Raw genomic sequence first — 18200 nt, forward strand, 5'->3', positions numbered from 1 at the left:
ACATTCCTTAATGATTTAATGAAGTTCATCACCAGCTTGAGACCGGGGAGTAAAGAGGCAGTACAAGACACTGAGAGGGAGAAATCCCTCCCACAGACTGAGCTGCAGGAATTAAAAGAGCAATTGGTAGCATTGAAGAGAGCTGTGCAAGAATCAACCAAAACCCCTGAACGAGCAGCAGAACCCAGTAGAACTTGTAGCCCACCCAGGTTAGGGAAGTCAAGACAACAGACCTCTCTAGCATCACAAATCACCATCAGGAAAGATTTCAAGATCCTGGGACAGATTGGAGAACGTGAACAAAAAGAGAAACTGTCTTACACAAACCTGATGCACCAGATAGAGGCAGGGTTGCATAAAGGCTATCAGCCAGAAGAAATTATCGAGGCAGTGGTAAAAGCTATCAGCCCAGGACTGAATTTGCGGAACATGCTAGAAATGAAAAGTCACTTGACCTTACCACAACTGAAAATTATCTTAAAAGGGCACTACAAAGAAGAAAACACCTCAGAGCTGTTCCATAGACTCATCAACATCTCTCAAGATACCAAGGAATCTCCTCAAAGCTTCTTGTTCAGAGCCATAGAACTCAAAGACAAGCTGTTGTTTGCATCCAGCGAAGTAGATGCAGAGGAAAGGTTTGTTGCAGGACTAGTACAGAAGAAGTTTTTGAGATCTTTAGGAACCGGGTTAATAAGTAAAGACATAAAGTTGCAAATGAAGCAGTACCTGGAAGATCCTAACATTCCAGATGAAACCCTAATTGAGAAGATGAACGAGGCAGCTAGCTTGGAGTCTGAGAGTGAACAAAAATTAAAGAAGGGCTCTATAACTAAAATGACCAAGCTGGGCCAGCTGAAAATGAATATGTCTAGTGATCAGCCGGAAGGTAGGCGAGAAGATTCTCCTACACATGCGGTGCACACCAAATCATCTTTGACAGAGAGAACAGCCGACACTAATTGGGAGAAAGCATTTGGGGAACTCCGAGCTGAATTAGCGGAAGTGAAAAAGTTGATTCGCGCTAAACCAGAGCCAAGACCAGTTAGACCTGGAGGGGGTTTTCAGAACAGAAGACGACCTACTTGTGAAGCATGTCGAGTGTCAAATAGAAGTGCCGCCTGTGTCCATTGTTGGGGGTGTGGTGAAGAAGGGCATTATGCCAGTGGATGTCCAAAGTCACGATCCCAGAGTTTAAAAGACAAAAGGTTGCTGGTGCGGGGCGGCTGGTAACCTCTAAGCAGATGAAGTCCCAAACACAAACACCACCCCTCCCCAGAACAGCTTCAGATATACAGAAGTTGTATCAGTCTTATCCCCAGGTGTGTGATCGTCTTCAACAGTTACAGCAAGGCGGACAGGGGAATCAACCACTCTGCGATCAGTGTGATGGTCTGATCAGGCATCCCCAGGACCAAGGACAGTTCTCAGGTAGTGAAGACAGACTCATTAGCCTAATTGGTGAGAGGTGCTTGATTCAATGTAAGCTAAATGGACTCCTAGTGAAAGCTTTGTGGGACACAGGAGCTCAAGCCAGCATTATAAATGAAGATTGGAGAAGAAGTCATTTGCCGCAAACTTGTCTTCATCCAGTTGCAGAACTCATGGGTCCGGTAGAACTCTGTGGTCGAGCGGTGAACCAAACTGAAATTCCTTTTCTAGGTTGGGTGGAAGTGATGTTTCAGCTGAAAGCTAAGAGGAACAATGCTATTGAGTTACTCGTACCCTTTCTAGTCACAAGTGATCCAAAGGTGGCTGAAGAACCGATCCTTGGGTACAATGTGATCAATGAGGTCATTCAGCAAACTAATTCCTTGACACCGTTAATAGATGCTATAGCCACCTCGTTTACCATATCTAGCAGGGAAGCGGAGAAGGTGGTCAGCAGGATAAAGGAAGCACAGAACACAGTGAGGTTGAAGGAAGTCAAGCTCGGCTCGCGTCCAACCATCATTCCTGCGAATAGAACGGTGAGAGTGAAGTGTGGTGTACGAATGGAACCAGGAAGAAAACCACAAGAGAGACTGTTCGTACCGAAAGACTCTTCAGATCTTCCTGAGGGCATTATCCAAGGTGAGACCGTATTGACTATACCTACTGGTGGTTTTGCTCGGGTGGCTGTGTTAGTGAGAAATACGACAAAGCATGAAGTGAGGCTGAACCCTAAGACTGTGTTAGGCCATCTAGAAACCATTAAGACTGTGTATCCTGCCAATGTGAGACCAGTGCAGTTCTCTTCCATGAATTCGGTGGTACAACCCAGTAACAATGGTTGTCTAGTCGAAAGACCTGTACAAACTACACCAGAACTGTGGGATCCCCCAGTACCTCTGGAACAGCTGAGTGCTGAAGAACTGCCGGTAGTGAAACAGATGCTGAGGGAAGAATGCCATGCATTCTCTAAAGATGACTCTGACATAGGCTGTATACCATCATTGAACCTGAAGATCAATTTGAGAGACACTACCCCAGTAACTAAAAGTTATATGTCTGTACCTAAACCATTACACCAAGAAGTGAAAGAATACCTGCAGGATCTAATCAACAGGGGATGGATCCAAAAGTCTAAATCATCCTATTCCTCCCCGATCGTATGTGTCAGGAAGAAAGATGGTACATTGAGACTCTGTTGTGACTACAGGGAACTGAATAGGAAGTCAATTCCTGACCGGCACCCAATCCCTAAAATTCAAGACATGCTGGATAATTTGTCAGGAAGTACCTGGTTCTCTGTTCTTGACCAAGGGAAGGCCTATCACCAAGGTTTTGTGGAAGAGTCCAGCCGACATTTAACAGCCTTCATCACACCATGGGGACTGTATGAGTGGATCCGTATACCGTTTGGACTTAGTTCTGCTCCTGCAGAATTCCAGAGAAGTATGGAAACATGTTTAGAAGGATTAAGAGATGACATTTGCCAGCCTTACTTAGACGATACGATGGTACACAGCAAGACCTTTGCTGAACATGCCGAACATGTGAGATCAGTACTCCAACGTTACCAGCAACATGGAGTAAAGTTGACACCAAAGAAGTGTGAACTGTTCAAGAGACAGGTTCGATTTCTGGGAAAAATCGTGTCTGGAGATGGTTATACCATGGACCCAGCAGAGATCGCTCCAGTAATGTCATTGAAAGACAAGCCTCCATCTACAGTGGGGGAGTTGAGGAAGATCTTGGGATTCCTCTCCTACTACAGAACATATATCAAGAACTTTTCCCGGATTGCAGCTCCACTATATACCCTCTTGGGCACGCCAATCAGCTCACCCACATCAGTAAATAGGAAAAAGACCAGAGGCGGATCACACCCAAAGGAAAGAAACACTGTTTCTGCGCAGCAACCAATCAATTGGACTGCAGCACACCAGGAAGTACTAGAAGAACTAGTGAATTATCTTGTGAAACCGCCCATCATGGGATATCCAGATTTTAACCACCCTTTCGTCCTTCACTGTGATGCTTCTCAGGTGGGGCTTGGAGCTGCCCTGTATCAACGACAGAATGGCAAGCTAAGAGTCATCGGCTATGGTTCCAGAACACTGACAGCCGCAGAGAAAAACTATCATCTACATTCTGGGAAACTCGAGTTCCTTGCAATGAAGTGGGCTATCTGCGAACGATTTAGGGATTATCTGTATTACAGTCAAGAGTTTGAGGTCTACACTGATAATAATCCTTTGACCTATGTCCTCACGACAGCAAAACTGAACGCGACTGGTCAGAGGTGGGTAGCAGAACTGGCTGACTTCAACTTCAGTATTAAGTACAGGCCAGGAAGATGCAATGCTGACGCAGATGGATTGTCTAGGATGCCGTTAGAGCCTGAAGAATTTATGCAATCTTGCTCAGAGGAAATCTGCCTGGGAACCATTAGGAGCACCACTCAGGCGATAGAAATTCAGAAGCAGGAATATACACCACTGTGGTGTCCATTGACAGTAGCAAGCGCTATGGAAGTGAGGGAACAAGATTATACCCCCATGTCCATCCAACAACTGTCAAAAGAATCTATCAGGAAAGCGCAACAAGAAGATGAAACAATTGGAAGAGTCCTCCAGTATATGGACCAGAACAGGGTTCCAGGAAGACGAGAGAGGGAGTCGGAATCACCAGAAGTAACTACTTTACTGAGAGAATGGTCAAAGTTATACTTCAGCTCAGACGATATCTTATACCGTCAGAGAGGACCGAACCAACAGTTAGTGTTACCCAGGGTATACCACAGATTGGTTTTCAAAGAACTCCATGAAGAGATGGGACACCTGGGGGTAGAAAGAACAGTGAACCTAATTCGTGAACGGTTCTTCTGGCCCTATATGCAAAGAGATATCGAAAGATATGTGACCAGAAAATGTGGGTGTTTGAAAGACAAACATCCTAACAAGGCGACCAGAGCGCCCATGGGCCACATCCAAACTACTTACCCGTTTGAAATGGTTTCAATAGACTTCCTACACCTGGAGCAGTGCAAGGGTGGATATGAATACATCCTAGTGGTAATGGACCATTTTACTCGATTTGCTCAAGCGTATGCCACTACTAATAAATCAGGCAGGACAGCAGCAGAAAAGATCTTCAATGATTTTGCTCTGAAGTTTGGATTTCCTACCAAGTTACATCATGACCAAGGAAGAGAGTTTGAGAACCAACTCTTTGCCAAGTTAGGGAAATACTGTAGAATCCAAAGATCGCACACTATGCCCTATCACCCAGAAGGAAACGGACAAGTAGAACGCTTCAATAGGACATTACTGTCAATGTTGAGGACTCTGACAACTGCTGAGAAAAGAAATTGGAAGAATTCCTTAACAAAAATGGTACATGCCTATAACTGCACCAAGAGTGAAGCAACAGGTTACTCGCCATTCTTCCTTTTGTTTGGTCGATCTCCAAGGCTACCCATTGATATTATGTTCGATACCCCAGTTTCAGAAACATACAAGACGTATCCCGAGTATGTCCGGGTATGGAGGGAACGTATGAATGAAGCATACAACATAGCATCAAAAGTGAATGCGGAAGAGCAGAAAAAGAGCAAAGAATACTATGACAGAAGATGTCATGGAGCAGAATTGACACCGGGAAGTCGTGTGTTAGTCAGAAACCTACGAGAGAAAGGGGGTCCAGGAAAACTTCGATCATATTGGGAAAAGAAGGTTTATGTGGTTGTGGGGAGAAAATCTGATGACAGCCCTGTTTATGAAGTAAGAACAGAAATAGGAGATAATAAAACAAGAATATTGCACCGAAATCTACTCCTACCATGTGATTACCTGCCACCACAGCAAGCCATTCAGGAAGTTGATAAACGTCGATCAAAACCTCTCAGACAACGACTTAGGAAGGAAGTTATTGATGGAAGTGATGACAGTGAGAGTTCAGATGAGGAAAATCAAACCCTTGTATTCCGTATACCGAACAGACGCGGAACCAACATTCCTCAACAAAGTGAGTTATGTCCTGAGGCTCCTGAGTTTGTACCTCAAAATGCACCCAATAACTGTATGGTCTCAGATGATCCGTCACCAGTTACTGAAGAAATGGTTGAAGAGGTAAGAGCAGAGGAACCCCTAGAGGATGCAGAAATAGGTTGTCCAATGGAAGAGCAAGGACCTACAGATGCAGTTCCAAACACATCAGAGAATGAACTAACAAGCGACATGGAAGCAGAGTCCATTGAAGCTGCTGGAACTGAATCATCAAGAGAACTACCCAGCAGGAAAGCATCAAGTAGAGAAATAAGAAAACCGGTGATCCTGACGTATGACACTCTAGGAGAACCAAGAGAAGTACCAAGAACTGTCCAGTTCAGAAAGGTGTGGACACCTAAGGATCAGGTAAACCGACCAGAGTGGTATCTACCAACAATCTACTTTACTGAGGACTTTAACTGTGATGAATAGACTGGTTTGGTTATTGTGATTAGAGTCAACCTACTTTGAGGATAGTTGTTCAGAGCTGGTTGAAGACGGAGGAAGAGCTCCAGCTGAAGAATGAAAAAAAGGTTATTGTTAATGTTATGTTTAGTCAGGTTATGGTTATCATTGATGTGTTAATGTTGAGGGAAGTACTATGGACACTGTCTCACATCTCTTCACTAAGGACAGTAGAAGGGACAATGGAGACATCCACCAGTTAGATACTGGGATCCTGGATGTGGGAGACGTCCTACAATCAGGAAAAAGGGGTGTTGACCTTTGAGTAAGGACAGTTCCAATTGGGTCCAAATTAACCATACGTAGGCCATATTTTTGGGCCAATGTCAGGGACGACATGAAATTAGCGGGGGAGAGTGTGACAGGTAGAGACAGACTGCAGCCATGATGTAAAATCATCCAGCACCTGTGGAGTTAAAGCTCTAACAAGAGACACAGGAAGTGGTCACTGACACAGCAGGGTGTGCTGGGAGGGAGACAGTGATCCAGGGGAGTAAATAGGAAAAGGGAAGAGACACCATGTTGGTCCTGAAGCAAAGCTAGAAACTCTGGACTGTAGAACAGAACAGTGATAACAGAAGGGAGTTTAGCTGAGCAGCTGAAGGCCAGAACTGATTGAGACATCCATCTTTCCCAGTGATAAGTACAACTGCCAGTATACAGTGATATCTGTTATGAGAGACTCATGTACTGTATGTGATAGCTGTGGAGACTGTGTGAAGAGAAGAGAAGTAAAACCTTAACAACAAATGCTGTCTGGGATTGTCCCTTCGTCTGAGCTCTCTAATATCCAAGAACTCATATACACTATGTCCTACCTCGCCCCGCTGTGAGACGGACATACGACAGAAGCTAATACTTGTTGATATTTTAGGCTATTGATATTGCCTTCCACCTTGCAAATGTTTTGCATACCCCCATACTGAATGTAACTGAAGACCATGATCTTACACCCAGAAAACAGTTAAGTTTGGTGGTGGAATCTTGGACCATACGGGCTCCAGTAGGTCTCCTGCAGTATTTGCAGCGGCTGTGATGCTATTCAACTGAAGATTCATCTGAGAAATCCACCTTCTTCCACTTTTCCAGCGTCCATCCATTTAGTAGGCTGTGGGCCTTTAATTGCCTTTTGTTTAGTGCTGGCTTCTGGGCACTAATTCAACCATGGAGGAAATTTCTAGACAGAATCCTACAAACTGTTCTAGTTGACACAGGGACTTGAGGTGACCAGGCCTGTTGGAGCTCTGCTGCAGTGGAAGAGGGGCTGGTTTTGATTTTCTAACCAACAAACGTTCCTCCTGAGCAGTTGTCTTGCGGGGTCTCCCGGACTTGGGCTTGTCAAAAACATCTCCAGTCTGTTCAAATCTTTTTTTTAATTCTTTGTACTTGACGCTGAGACACATTAAAGGTGCAGCCACCTCTGCAGTGGATCTGGTCTGCAGCTTCTTGATAATCAAGGCTTTGGTCGCAGGGTTGATTTTTGGCATGTTGTCAGAGGTGAAGCTGCAGTTCAAGTGAAGGTTTGGGGTGCTGGAGTTCTCTTATACACACCCACTAATTAACCGATCAATTAGTGAGCACAGGTGAGGCTGTACACTAGGAATGGGGGCATCACATGACAAGGCGACAAAACTTTTGTCTTGCCAAAATCTGACCTTTCTGTGTTCATTAAATGATCAATATTTCACCATTGAAGCCAATTTATTTTCTTAAAGGGGTTGTCTCATCACAAGGATCCTATCTATACTGCTTGTTAATGTAGATGTAAGACTTTTCCTAAATACATTGCTTCAGCAAAACGGCTTTGTTTGTCCACTATCTTACTTTATTCAATTCATTGTTGACACAGCCCTTGACTTATCTGGTCAAAAGTCAAGTGATGTTTCTGCCTGCTCTCAGGGGAGAGGGAAGAGGGGCTAAGTGCACGGAGCGAGCCTGTGTCTGTAGCTATTCCTGTGTCTACACCACGTGACCTAGCTTCCTGCTTTCAGATAAAGGAGGGAGGAAATGAGTGCTGAAGCTATTATATATTTTTAAAGCTTTTTTTTTTTTTTAAACTATTTTATTATGGTCTCACCAATGCCTAGCTGCATCGGGAGCGCGCACGCAGGGCCAGCGGCATAGAAGCGACGTCATCTTGCCGCTGGCTTTGCTTATGTAACCCCGCCCACCAATGACGCAACAAAGCAGGAAGAAAGAAGATTTTACAGCTGGTGAGTATGCGACATGGGAATACCCCTTTAATAAAAAACACATTTGGGAGGGTTTCAGCTTTCATATGAGTCATTTCTTAAACCAATAGATGAATTTAAAATCAGGTTGTAAGCTTTTGATTCCACAACATGGATAAGCGACAGAACTTTTGTCAGGGACTGTAAACTTAATAATTTTGAAACTTTTTGCTTAAGGTACCCTCAAACTAGATGACTGATCTCACAACTGTAATCCAACCTTACTAATTTGTCCTATCGAGCCCTACTTTCCTATGTTCCAAATGGGAAGCAATAGGCGTGCCCAAAAGACCCTCATATTGGAAGACTCCTTTAGGCTAAGGCTCCACGTAGCGGGCTGCAGCAAAAAAACGCTGACAGGAAAACTGTACAGCAACTCATGACGGTTTTTTCCGCAACACTTTCCATAGAAAGTTTGCAGAGGTTTCCTCTGTGGGCTTTCTGATTCGATTATACCTATGGCTAAACCAGTGAGGTTTTTGTAGTTAGAAGTAGTCTATATATATAAGTCTCCCTGTTGGTTATGATTTTGACGGTACATCTAAGATCCCTTGTGTGGATCTAACATGCCTTTTGATTGTTGACCAGGACAAACAGTAAATAGGAGTGACAAAGTGCACATAGTGTGTACAAATAAAATGCTCCAAATGTTTTTTCCTGTGAGTGAACACTTAGTAGTTTATTTAGTTCTATTTTACATGTATATGCAGTAAATATGTATATGATTTTTCGTAGGTGAAGCTCTTGGAATCAAGTATCCAGTTCAAGTACCTTATAAACGTATTAAGAGTAACCCTGGCTCTGTTATAATAGAAGGCCTACCCCCTGGGATTCCTTTTCGAAAACCATGTACTTTTGGATCACAGAATCTAGAAAGGATATTGGCAGTAGCAGATAAAATTAGGTTTACAGTCACAAGGTGTGTACATGAATGTATGTTTTTTTTATAACTCTAATTTTTATTGAAAATTTTAACATGACAAGTGAGAAAACAATTGCAAAGAAGGACACAAAAATAAGGGAAAGGGTACACCGCCAGTCCCGCAGTACATAACAGCATAAAGAGTCATATCATGAATGTATGGTTAAAGGGATTCTACCATTAAAATCAAATTTTTTGTCGGTCACATGTAGGAATAGCCTTAAGAAAGGCTATTCTTCTCCTACCTTTAGATGTCTTCTCTACACCGCCGTTCCGTAGAAATCCCAATTTTCGTCGGTATGCAAATGAGTTCTCTCACAGCACTGGGGGCAGTCCCCAGCGCTCAAACAGCAGTGGAGGCATCCCCAATGCTGCAAGAGAACTCTCCAGCGCTGCCTCCATCTTCTTCAGGTTCGGCCTCTTCATGCATCTTCTTCCGGCGCTGGGGGTCAAACTTCTAGGCCTTGGGCAGAACCAACTGCGCATGTCCGCGGCCACAAGAAAAATGGCCGCTTACACAGTAAGTAAACGGCCATTTTCTTGTGGCCGATCCTGAAGAAGATGGAGGCGGCACTGAAGAGTTCTCTCGCAGCATTGGGGACGCCCCCAGTGCTGCAAGAGAAATCATTTGCATACTGACGAAAATATCTACGGAACGGAGAAGAATAGCCTTTCTTAAGACTATTCCTATATGTGACCGACAAAAAATTTGATTGTAATGGTAGAATCCCTTTAAAACTTTGCTTTCCAAATCAAATTACAAGATCTTAATGTGTACGTGTACCAGTTCATATTGATGGCTTACCTTTAGAATAGGTTATCAATTAGAGATGAGTGAACAGTAAAATGTTCGAGGTTCGATATTCGTTCGAGTAGCCCCTCAATATTCGACTACTCGAATCGAATATCGAACCCTATTATAATCTATGGGGGGAAAATGCTCGTTTCAGGGGTAGGCAACGTTCGATCAAATTAAACTTACCAAGTCCACGAGTGAGGGTTGGGCTGGATCCTCCGAGCAGTCTTCTCCTTGCAGCGTCCCCGCGGCATCTTCCGGCTCTGAATTCACTCTGCCAGGCATCAGGCCTGGGCAGAGCCGACTGCGCATGCCCGCACTACAAGCGGACATGCGAAGTCGGCTCTGCCCAGGCCCGATGCCTGGCAGAGTGAATGAAGAGCCGGAAGACGCAGCAGGGAAGCTGCACGGAGAAGACTTCTAAAGGTAGGAGAAGAACCAGCGTTGATTGGCCGACTGTATAGCATTCGGCCAATCAATGCTGGTTCTGCATCGAACTTTTACATTCGAACAGCGAGTGGTACTCGATCGAGTACGAGTATTTCGAATACCGTAGTATTCGATCGAATACCTACTCAATATGAGGTTGTATGAGGGCTTCAATCATCACCGATCAGCTGTGATCTGCACAATGTATGGAGCTGCAGCAACCATTACTACTGTATATGTCAATAATGCATTACTGCAAACCAAGCCCCACTGCAAACATTTAGAACAATATTTTTTATTTCTGTTATAGGCCATTTCAGGGACTTATCCCAAGACCTGGTAAGAGACTGTATTTTGCTTTGTATTATACTGTGGTTAAATAATTATAAAATTGCTACCATACTTTATGCCAGTTTATTATTCAGGAACTTCTTGTTCTCAGTGTGCATGGAAATAAATAGCAATTTAATATTCAATCAAAGACATTTTAAGGGTGAGGCCACACATTGTGGGAAGAGTTGTGTTTTTTTGTTTTAGATTTTGTTGCAGGAGTGAATTTAGTAGAAAGGAGAAGTATAAGTGTTTTCTTTTTATTTCCTGTACGCTTCTAGCTTTGGCTCAGAAAACTGAAGCAAAATATGTATCAAAAAATAAAGTTGTTCTATAACGTGTGGTATCAGCCTAAGGCTGGAGACAGATTTGAGTATATGTTGCTTGAGTTGATGCCGATTTTGGTGTATTTTTTTTAACCAAAACCAGTAGCTTTTGTTTTGAATCCACTACTGGTTTCAGCCTTAAGCTCCGTTCCCACGGAGTAACGCGCCGCTCATTCTGACATGTAAACACGTGTCAGAGTGAGCGCTGTAAATCAGAATCCCATTGACTTCAATGGGTGCCGTCTTACGCGCGCTACACATTGAAATCAATGGGTTAAAAAGCCTCCCATTGATTTCAATGTGTAGCGCGCGTAAGACGGCACCCATTGAAGTCAATGGAATTCTGTTTTACAGCGCTCACTTGACACATGTTTATGTGTCAGAATGAGCGGCGCGTTACTTCGTGGGAACGGAGCCTAAGACCAGCTTTTTCTGATCCCCCACGTGTAAATTTGTGGTATGCGGCCATGTAGTCAGTTCACTCCTTATTATACAATTCTTACAGATGATGAAGATGCCAATAGACTGGGAGAAAAAGTAATTCTTCGGGAACAAGTAAAAGAGCTCTTTAATGAAAAATATGGTTAGTCTTTTTTTTCTTTAATTTTATGTAATCTCATTGATGTATCACATTCTTTTCTGTTATTTAGAATGGTTTTGACAGCTGTGACCTTTCATTTGCAGGTGAGGCCCTGGGGTTGGGCCGTCCAGTGCTGGTACCTTACAAGTTAATTAGGGATAACCCTGATTCTATAGAAGTCACTGGTCTGCCTAATGACATACCGTTCAGGAACCCAAATACTTATGACATAACTCGGCTGGAAAAAGTAATAAAAGCACGGGAAAACATTCATATGGTGATAATAAACCAATTGCAGTAAGTACCTTGCAGCAAGATAAATGGACTAGCTAGTTTGTTATATGAACCCTGGTCTGATAAGCTTTCAGTCAGTAGTGATATTTTAATACATTCACCATTCAGTCTGCTAAATTGTCGGGTCACAAGGAAAAGGTCAGTTGTATAGGAGAAAGTAAAAGAATATTGTGGAGCACAGCTTCTTGGACAGTCTAGTGATCTTCAGATAAGTTCCAGTATTTTACACGTGCCTGACAATTTCTATTCTTTTTTAAATGTAGATTGTGAGCCCCACATAGAGATCACAATGTACTTTTTTCCCTATCAGTATGTCTTTGGAACATGGGATGGAAATCCATGCAAACACGGGAAAAACATACAAACTCCTTGCAGATGTTTTTTTTGCCCTTGGCGGGATTTGAACACCAGGACTCCAGTGCTGCAAGGCTGCAGTGCTAACCACTGAACCACCGTGTGGCCCCTATGCCTGACAATTTTTATGGTTAATAGTGTGAATCTGTTCTAGTTCTATTTTTCAAACCCAAATTAAAAGGGATGTCCACCTAGATATTCTTTATTAGAAAAGGGTCAAAATGAGTCAAAAATGTAAAATTAACATTATTCATCTCACGCTACCTTGTGACTGCAGTCCTGACCCTTACCAGGTCCTTGCTGATGTGTAATTCCCGGTCCTGTCTCACCACTCAGAAAATGCCAGTTATAGCTGCAGTGAGTGACTGAGCAGGCATTTACTGTGAAAGAGAAGGTTTTTGAGAATTGGTCGAGATGTAATCTTTTCAATTCCTATTCTTTCACAGGCCGTTTTCAGAGATATGTATCGAGCCACCCTCACAATTACGTAAGTGTAACCTAACGTTTTAAGATTTATTTACCAATTTATATTCTGAAAATCCTGAAAAAGTCAAAATCTTAAGTTATGTTTCTTATGGCAATTGAACTGTCTTATACAACTTTAATACAATATACTTTGTTTTCTATGTCAGTATCCCATATACTTTTATTCTTATGTGCAGACAAAGACAGTCTCACTCCCAAGCGAAAAAGGAAGCGAATTTCTGAAGGAAACTCTGTGTCCTCAACATCATCCAACTCCTCATCATCCTCATCTTCTTCCTCTTCTAATATAGAACCCATCTCATCAGCACATCCGATGTCACTAGTGGTAAGTGCTGTATATGTTGCTGCTTGCAATGTCAATTGCTTAAGAAAGATACTGAAACTCTATAGTAGTTTCCAATATCCTTTTGAGTGAATTCATAACAGGGGTTTCATTTTACTGACCTCTAATTTTGGTTTGAAAATGGCCGTCAGGATGGAGTCTAGTAAAATCAACCAGGCTTTGCTTTTACTGACCTGTCAAATCTTTTGCCACACACAGAATAACAGTAGTAAGTTTCTACTTGCCAGGCGGAGGCCACATCAGGTTCCGGACCAAAAAAACGTGTAGCCGAGACTGAATGCCGGTGCAGTGCTGAGGCAAGAGTTTATTTTTTCCTCACCTCCCTTGGCTTCCTATTATTATTCTCTAGGGTCCGGCAAGACCTCAGAGTATAATAGAACTTCGTGGGTGACAAACCCTAAAAGTTTCAGGTTTGGCCCAAGTCCTAAACTTTTAGAAAATTTGTGTTGAATCTAAGAATAACATATCACTGAATGGGGCCCTAAAAAGGGACAATATACTATTTGGGAGCCAATGAAGGGGGCAATATTCTGCATGGGGACCATTAAAGGGGACAGTATACTGTATAGGGTTCAGTAAAAGAGGTGTTATATTGTGTGGGGCCAATAACGTGGGGTAATATATTTTGGGGGCCAGTAAAGGGGATGTTATACTGTGTGTGGGCCAAGGAAGGAGATTTTTTAATCTGCAAAAAGGGGGACGTAGCCTACAATTTCAACAAGGGGAGCTCCAGGTAATGATTTGGATCAGGGCTGATAAGCCTTTAGCTATATCCCTGCCTTTTGATCACATTAATGACAAATCCTGGGAGAGAACCTCTCTTGACCATGGTCTGTGCCTGGTGATGGAGCTCATGACCATTGAATAACTCACTACCTCCCTATACATTTTATGTATATTGTTGTTATATCTGTTTCTTTCACTTGACAACTGAAATATACTGCATTAATAACTGAAAAAGTAAATGCTAAAATAATCGATCTTACCATACATGTCTGATATACTGTGCTTTTTTGTTACAGCAATGGCCCATGTATATGTTGGACTATGGGGGTGTGAATATGCAGATTCCTGGACAAATGAACTACTAGACTCCTAAGACAGAAGCTGAATGGAAATATGTAATTATTGTATAAAATGTATATGATAATATTTAACAATGCCTTTTAGTTTTTTCCAGTCATTTTTACAGTACGTTTCTGCCATCCAAGACGGCCTTTTTTGGAATAAAATGTGTTGCCTTGTTCTGATTTGTGTCTTTGTATTATATGAATGGTGATATACAGTGTGGGACTGGGGTGACTAGGGCCCACCTATGGAATTAATTTTGGGGGTCCACTATACATCAAAATACAATTATTACCTGCTTCCTATTTGCAAATTCTTAAAACTGCACTGACAGACATTTATTTCAGCATTAACTTGCTACCTAGTCCTCACCTTGTACTGTTTGTCCCGTGGCCCTTTCAGTAACCAGCTAGTCTAAAGCAACCTTGTTCTTTCTCTAGACCAGATTTCTGTTAGTAAAATCGGTGCTGGGGCCCCGCAGTGACAGCAAGGATATTGGGCTGAGGAGGGAGGATAATGATCAACCTGTCTCTGTAACTACATGTTATCTCAGCTACCTATATACAGGGTGTCTAGAAAGTAAGTACACAAAATGAAAGGGTGGACTTTAGCTGGTATATGAAGCGTTTTTTTATTGAACATGTGACTGGAAATGCACCGTTGTGGCGCTGCAGGTAGACAGAGATGTCGGTTTCCTATCCCTCGTTGCACCATGTGAAAGGAGAAACGAGGAAGAGAAAGCGCTTTAATGGGAAATCAGTTTAATTACTGTTACTTATGTACAAGAATTGCTCGAAGTGCTGGCCGCTTGTCTCAGTGCAACACCGAGAGATGTATTGATGCACCCGTTCACAAACTCTTGGTATGGCCCTTACCACGATGAACGCAGCCTGCATGTGGTTCACGAGTTCTTACGGGTTGGCACAGGCATTGCATACACAACGGACTTGACATGTGAATTGATGCATGCCTAATGTCAACAAAATGCCTGAAAGCGAACACACTTACATTCACTGTGTCTGTCTACCTGCAACACCGCCATGGTGCATTTCCGGTCACATGTTCATTAATAAAAAACGCTTCATATACCGGCTGAACTCCACCCTTTCATTTTGTGTACTTACTTTCTGGACACCCTGTATAATAAACTGAATAGTTTGTTATATTTTCTGCCCTGTTATATGGAGCATAGGCTGCATGAGATGCGGTTAGGGACCTAGGGGCTCGCTAGCCACTTGAGTCAGGCATCCATCAGAAGGATTTCCTATGGGTCAGTCTGAGCCTGGTGATATAAATATAGTTTGAGACAGAGGCCTCGAAGAAGCATAGTTCCATGGGAAATGGCCATCACTCTGCATTCCTGGCATCTGTACCAAGTGATTTGCAATAAAGAAGCCATTTTTACGGAAGGCGAGTGCAGCCTTTTTTCTTCTTTCTGGCTATAAATAAAGTATAGTATACAACAAATGTCCTATGTACAGAAAACAGATGAATGATAATTCTCTTTTAAAACAAACCTATGAAGCCAGCATAGCCATGGCTATATTCACACTTGCATTGTGGCTACTTTATATCAGTAGGATTATACAATGAATCCAGCCATCGCACAACATATATGTGAATGGAGTCTAACCAAGTAACCTTCACTTTACTGCCAAGAACCTTGAATGAAAACTTAGGGCCTCTGCACACGAAGTAAATGCGCGCTTACTTTTGCATAATACACGTGTAAAGAATACACATATAAAAATCAGACTCCCATTGATTTCAATGACATTTTTTACACGTGTAAAAACGCGGCAAAAAACGTGTTTTTTTTATGCGTTTTTTTGCGTGTTTTTTTAAACATGTAGAAAATGTAATTGAAGTCAATGGGAGTCTGATTTCTACTTCTGTATTCTTTACACGTGTATTATGCAAAAATGAGCACGCGTTTACTCCATGCGCACGGGCCCTTAGAATGAAACCTTACTGAGATCTGTTCTTCATAGTCAACATCTCGGTTAGATTGGGTTTATATGGTATGCATTTGCTCAAAAGCATACAAAATACATGCATTTTTATAGAAGAACCACATGCGTTTTTCAGAAATATGCTGTTTTTCAACAGATGTGTTTTTGAGGAGAAAGCATCTTGTAAACCCACCTTTTGCTTTGTAACTCTTTGATAAGGCAAAAATGTAACTTTTTCAGGACAAGAAAACAAAGAGCAACTTCGCATTCTTTCCCAACTGATGGTTGAATTTGAGGTCCTGTATCACTAAAATTGTGTAGCCATTTACAATCAATTCATATTCTGTTAATCTGGGTGACTTGGGGCTGCATCTTGGCCATTCAGAGACTGCTATGTGAGATACCACCCTAAGCATATTCTAACTTGCAATGCAAGGGTAGAACCATGGAAGCGATACAGAAAATCTATTTATTTAACCAACCATTTGCCACTTGGTTGAATAAATTGAATCTTGATCATTTCTTCTCATAGTAACACAGCTGCATATGCTCTCCAGTGAAACACTTTCATATTTTGCAAGCAAATTAAATGGATTTTAGCTTGTAAAAAATTGTTTTCAGCGGGCACAGATGCTGTTTATGCAGCTACCCTGAAATCTCAATTTGTTAGGAGAATGGTTGGTTTTAGAGTGTTCATTCTGTAATTAAACTACTTTTAGCTGCCATCTGTGCACAATCTAGATTCTCCTATGTTTAGCAACTTCAAATGATCAATTGTTCAGTGGTTCATAAACATGGAAATTCACTTAAGTGGAAAAAACCAAATATGCCGTTCAATTCTGAGAGATGTGCTATACAGAACTGTAGGCACTAATATTTAGGGTACTGTAATGATGCTAGTTGACAGCAGAACTGGACTTCATCTGGAACCATCCTCATTACTGGGGGACAAAGGTAATAGAATTATGGAAAATATTGTGCAACAATTAGACTGTCAAATGAACGAAAAGTATTAAGTACATATCATATTATTGGGTAACCAGGAAGCAAAGAAATAGGATCTCAATTGACTGGAAGAAGATGGTGATAGAATTTTGATGATGGAAAAGGCAGATGATGGGGATGTATTGTGAACAAATGGTTAACCAGACAATAACTGACCTTATCTCTAAAGATGCCCCTAACTCTCCCTATGGCTAAGGCTTGGGTCACACCAGCGCTGCAACTCTGTTCAGGGATTTCCGTTCCCCTTTATGCTTGAAAAATGCGGAGAGAAAAGCACTACAAGCAGCACTATTCTCTCCGCATTTTCACCCTTTTCAAGCGAAACCCAGCAGACCCCATTATAGTCTATGGGGTCCACGGATAACCACTTTTTTAAGCAGATTAGATTTCCGTTCAGGGGTCCCCAAACAGACCCCTGAACAGAACCACGAATGCAGGTGTGAACCTAGCATAAGGCCCCACATTGCCGAAAAGCTTCTTTTTTTGTTGCAGACTTTGCTGTAGTTTTTTGAGCCAAAGCCAGAAGTGGATTAAGCAGAAAGGAGAAGTACAAATGCCACCTAGATATTTCCCATTTTTTCTGTACCACTACAGGGTTTGGCTCAAAAAAACTGCTAAATCTGCAACAAAAAAGGCAGCAATTCTAGAACGTGAGGCCATAGCCTAATGATGCCTCTGGAAACCCAAATCTGCAATACTGACCTTGAGGCACTAAAGCGCTGCGGGAAAAACCTCTGCGGCTTTGCAAATCACTGCGATCTTTTCCACAAAGTGGGGATGGGATTCACATGAATCCCATCCCCTTTGCTTGCACTGTAAAATGCTGCGATTTTTCCCACAGCGTCTCCGCTGTGGGCAAATCATGGCATTTACGTCCCGTGGGGCCCCGGCCTGAGGCTAAGAGTCAGTGCATACTGAGTTTTTTTTTACACTGAATCCGCCTCAAAATCAGCCTCCAAAAAAGCCTCCCAATAGAACTCTAGCAGGGATCTGGACTCCTAGCATCATAGTCATGTATGATTCTCGGAGACCCTGCTTCCCCATGACTCTTCTGTCATGTACTGATAACTCGACTACAGGACCGTGAGTAAAACAGTGGAGACCACATTGTTATAGCAAGTGCTCTGCTTTACAGTGGGCACCAT

At 42.5% G+C, this 18200-nt stretch overlaps 1 protein-coding gene across 3 annotated transcripts in view; it reads left to right on the forward strand.

Annotated features, from left to right (window-relative positions):
* The window catches only part of GTF2IRD1 (GTF2I repeat domain containing 1), an 88254-nt gene extending 73993 nt beyond the window's left edge, over positions 1-14261 (forward strand). For all 3 annotated transcript variants that reach the window (XM_075264871.1, XM_075264872.1, XM_075264873.1), the window contains exons 21-27: positions 8906-9089; positions 10628-10656; positions 11479-11556; positions 11658-11850; positions 12648-12688; positions 12864-13012; positions 14053-14261. In XM_075264871.1, the coding sequence (XP_075120972.1) occupies positions 8906-9089; positions 10628-10656; positions 11479-11556; positions 11658-11850; positions 12648-12688; positions 12864-13012; positions 14053-14121 (743 nt within the window). In that variant the 3' untranslated portion in view covers positions 14122-14261. The remainder of the gene's footprint in view (positions 1-8905; positions 9090-10627; positions 10657-11478; positions 11557-11657; positions 11851-12647; positions 12689-12863; positions 13013-14052) is intronic.
* Positions 14262-18200: the final 3939 nt, after the last annotated feature.

Source organism: Leptodactylus fuscus, chromosome 2 (assembly GCF_031893055.1).
Source record: "Leptodactylus fuscus isolate aLepFus1 chromosome 2, aLepFus1.hap2, whole genome shotgun sequence".
Classification (NCBI taxonomy): domain Eukaryota; kingdom Metazoa; phylum Chordata; class Amphibia; order Anura; family Leptodactylidae; genus Leptodactylus; species Leptodactylus fuscus.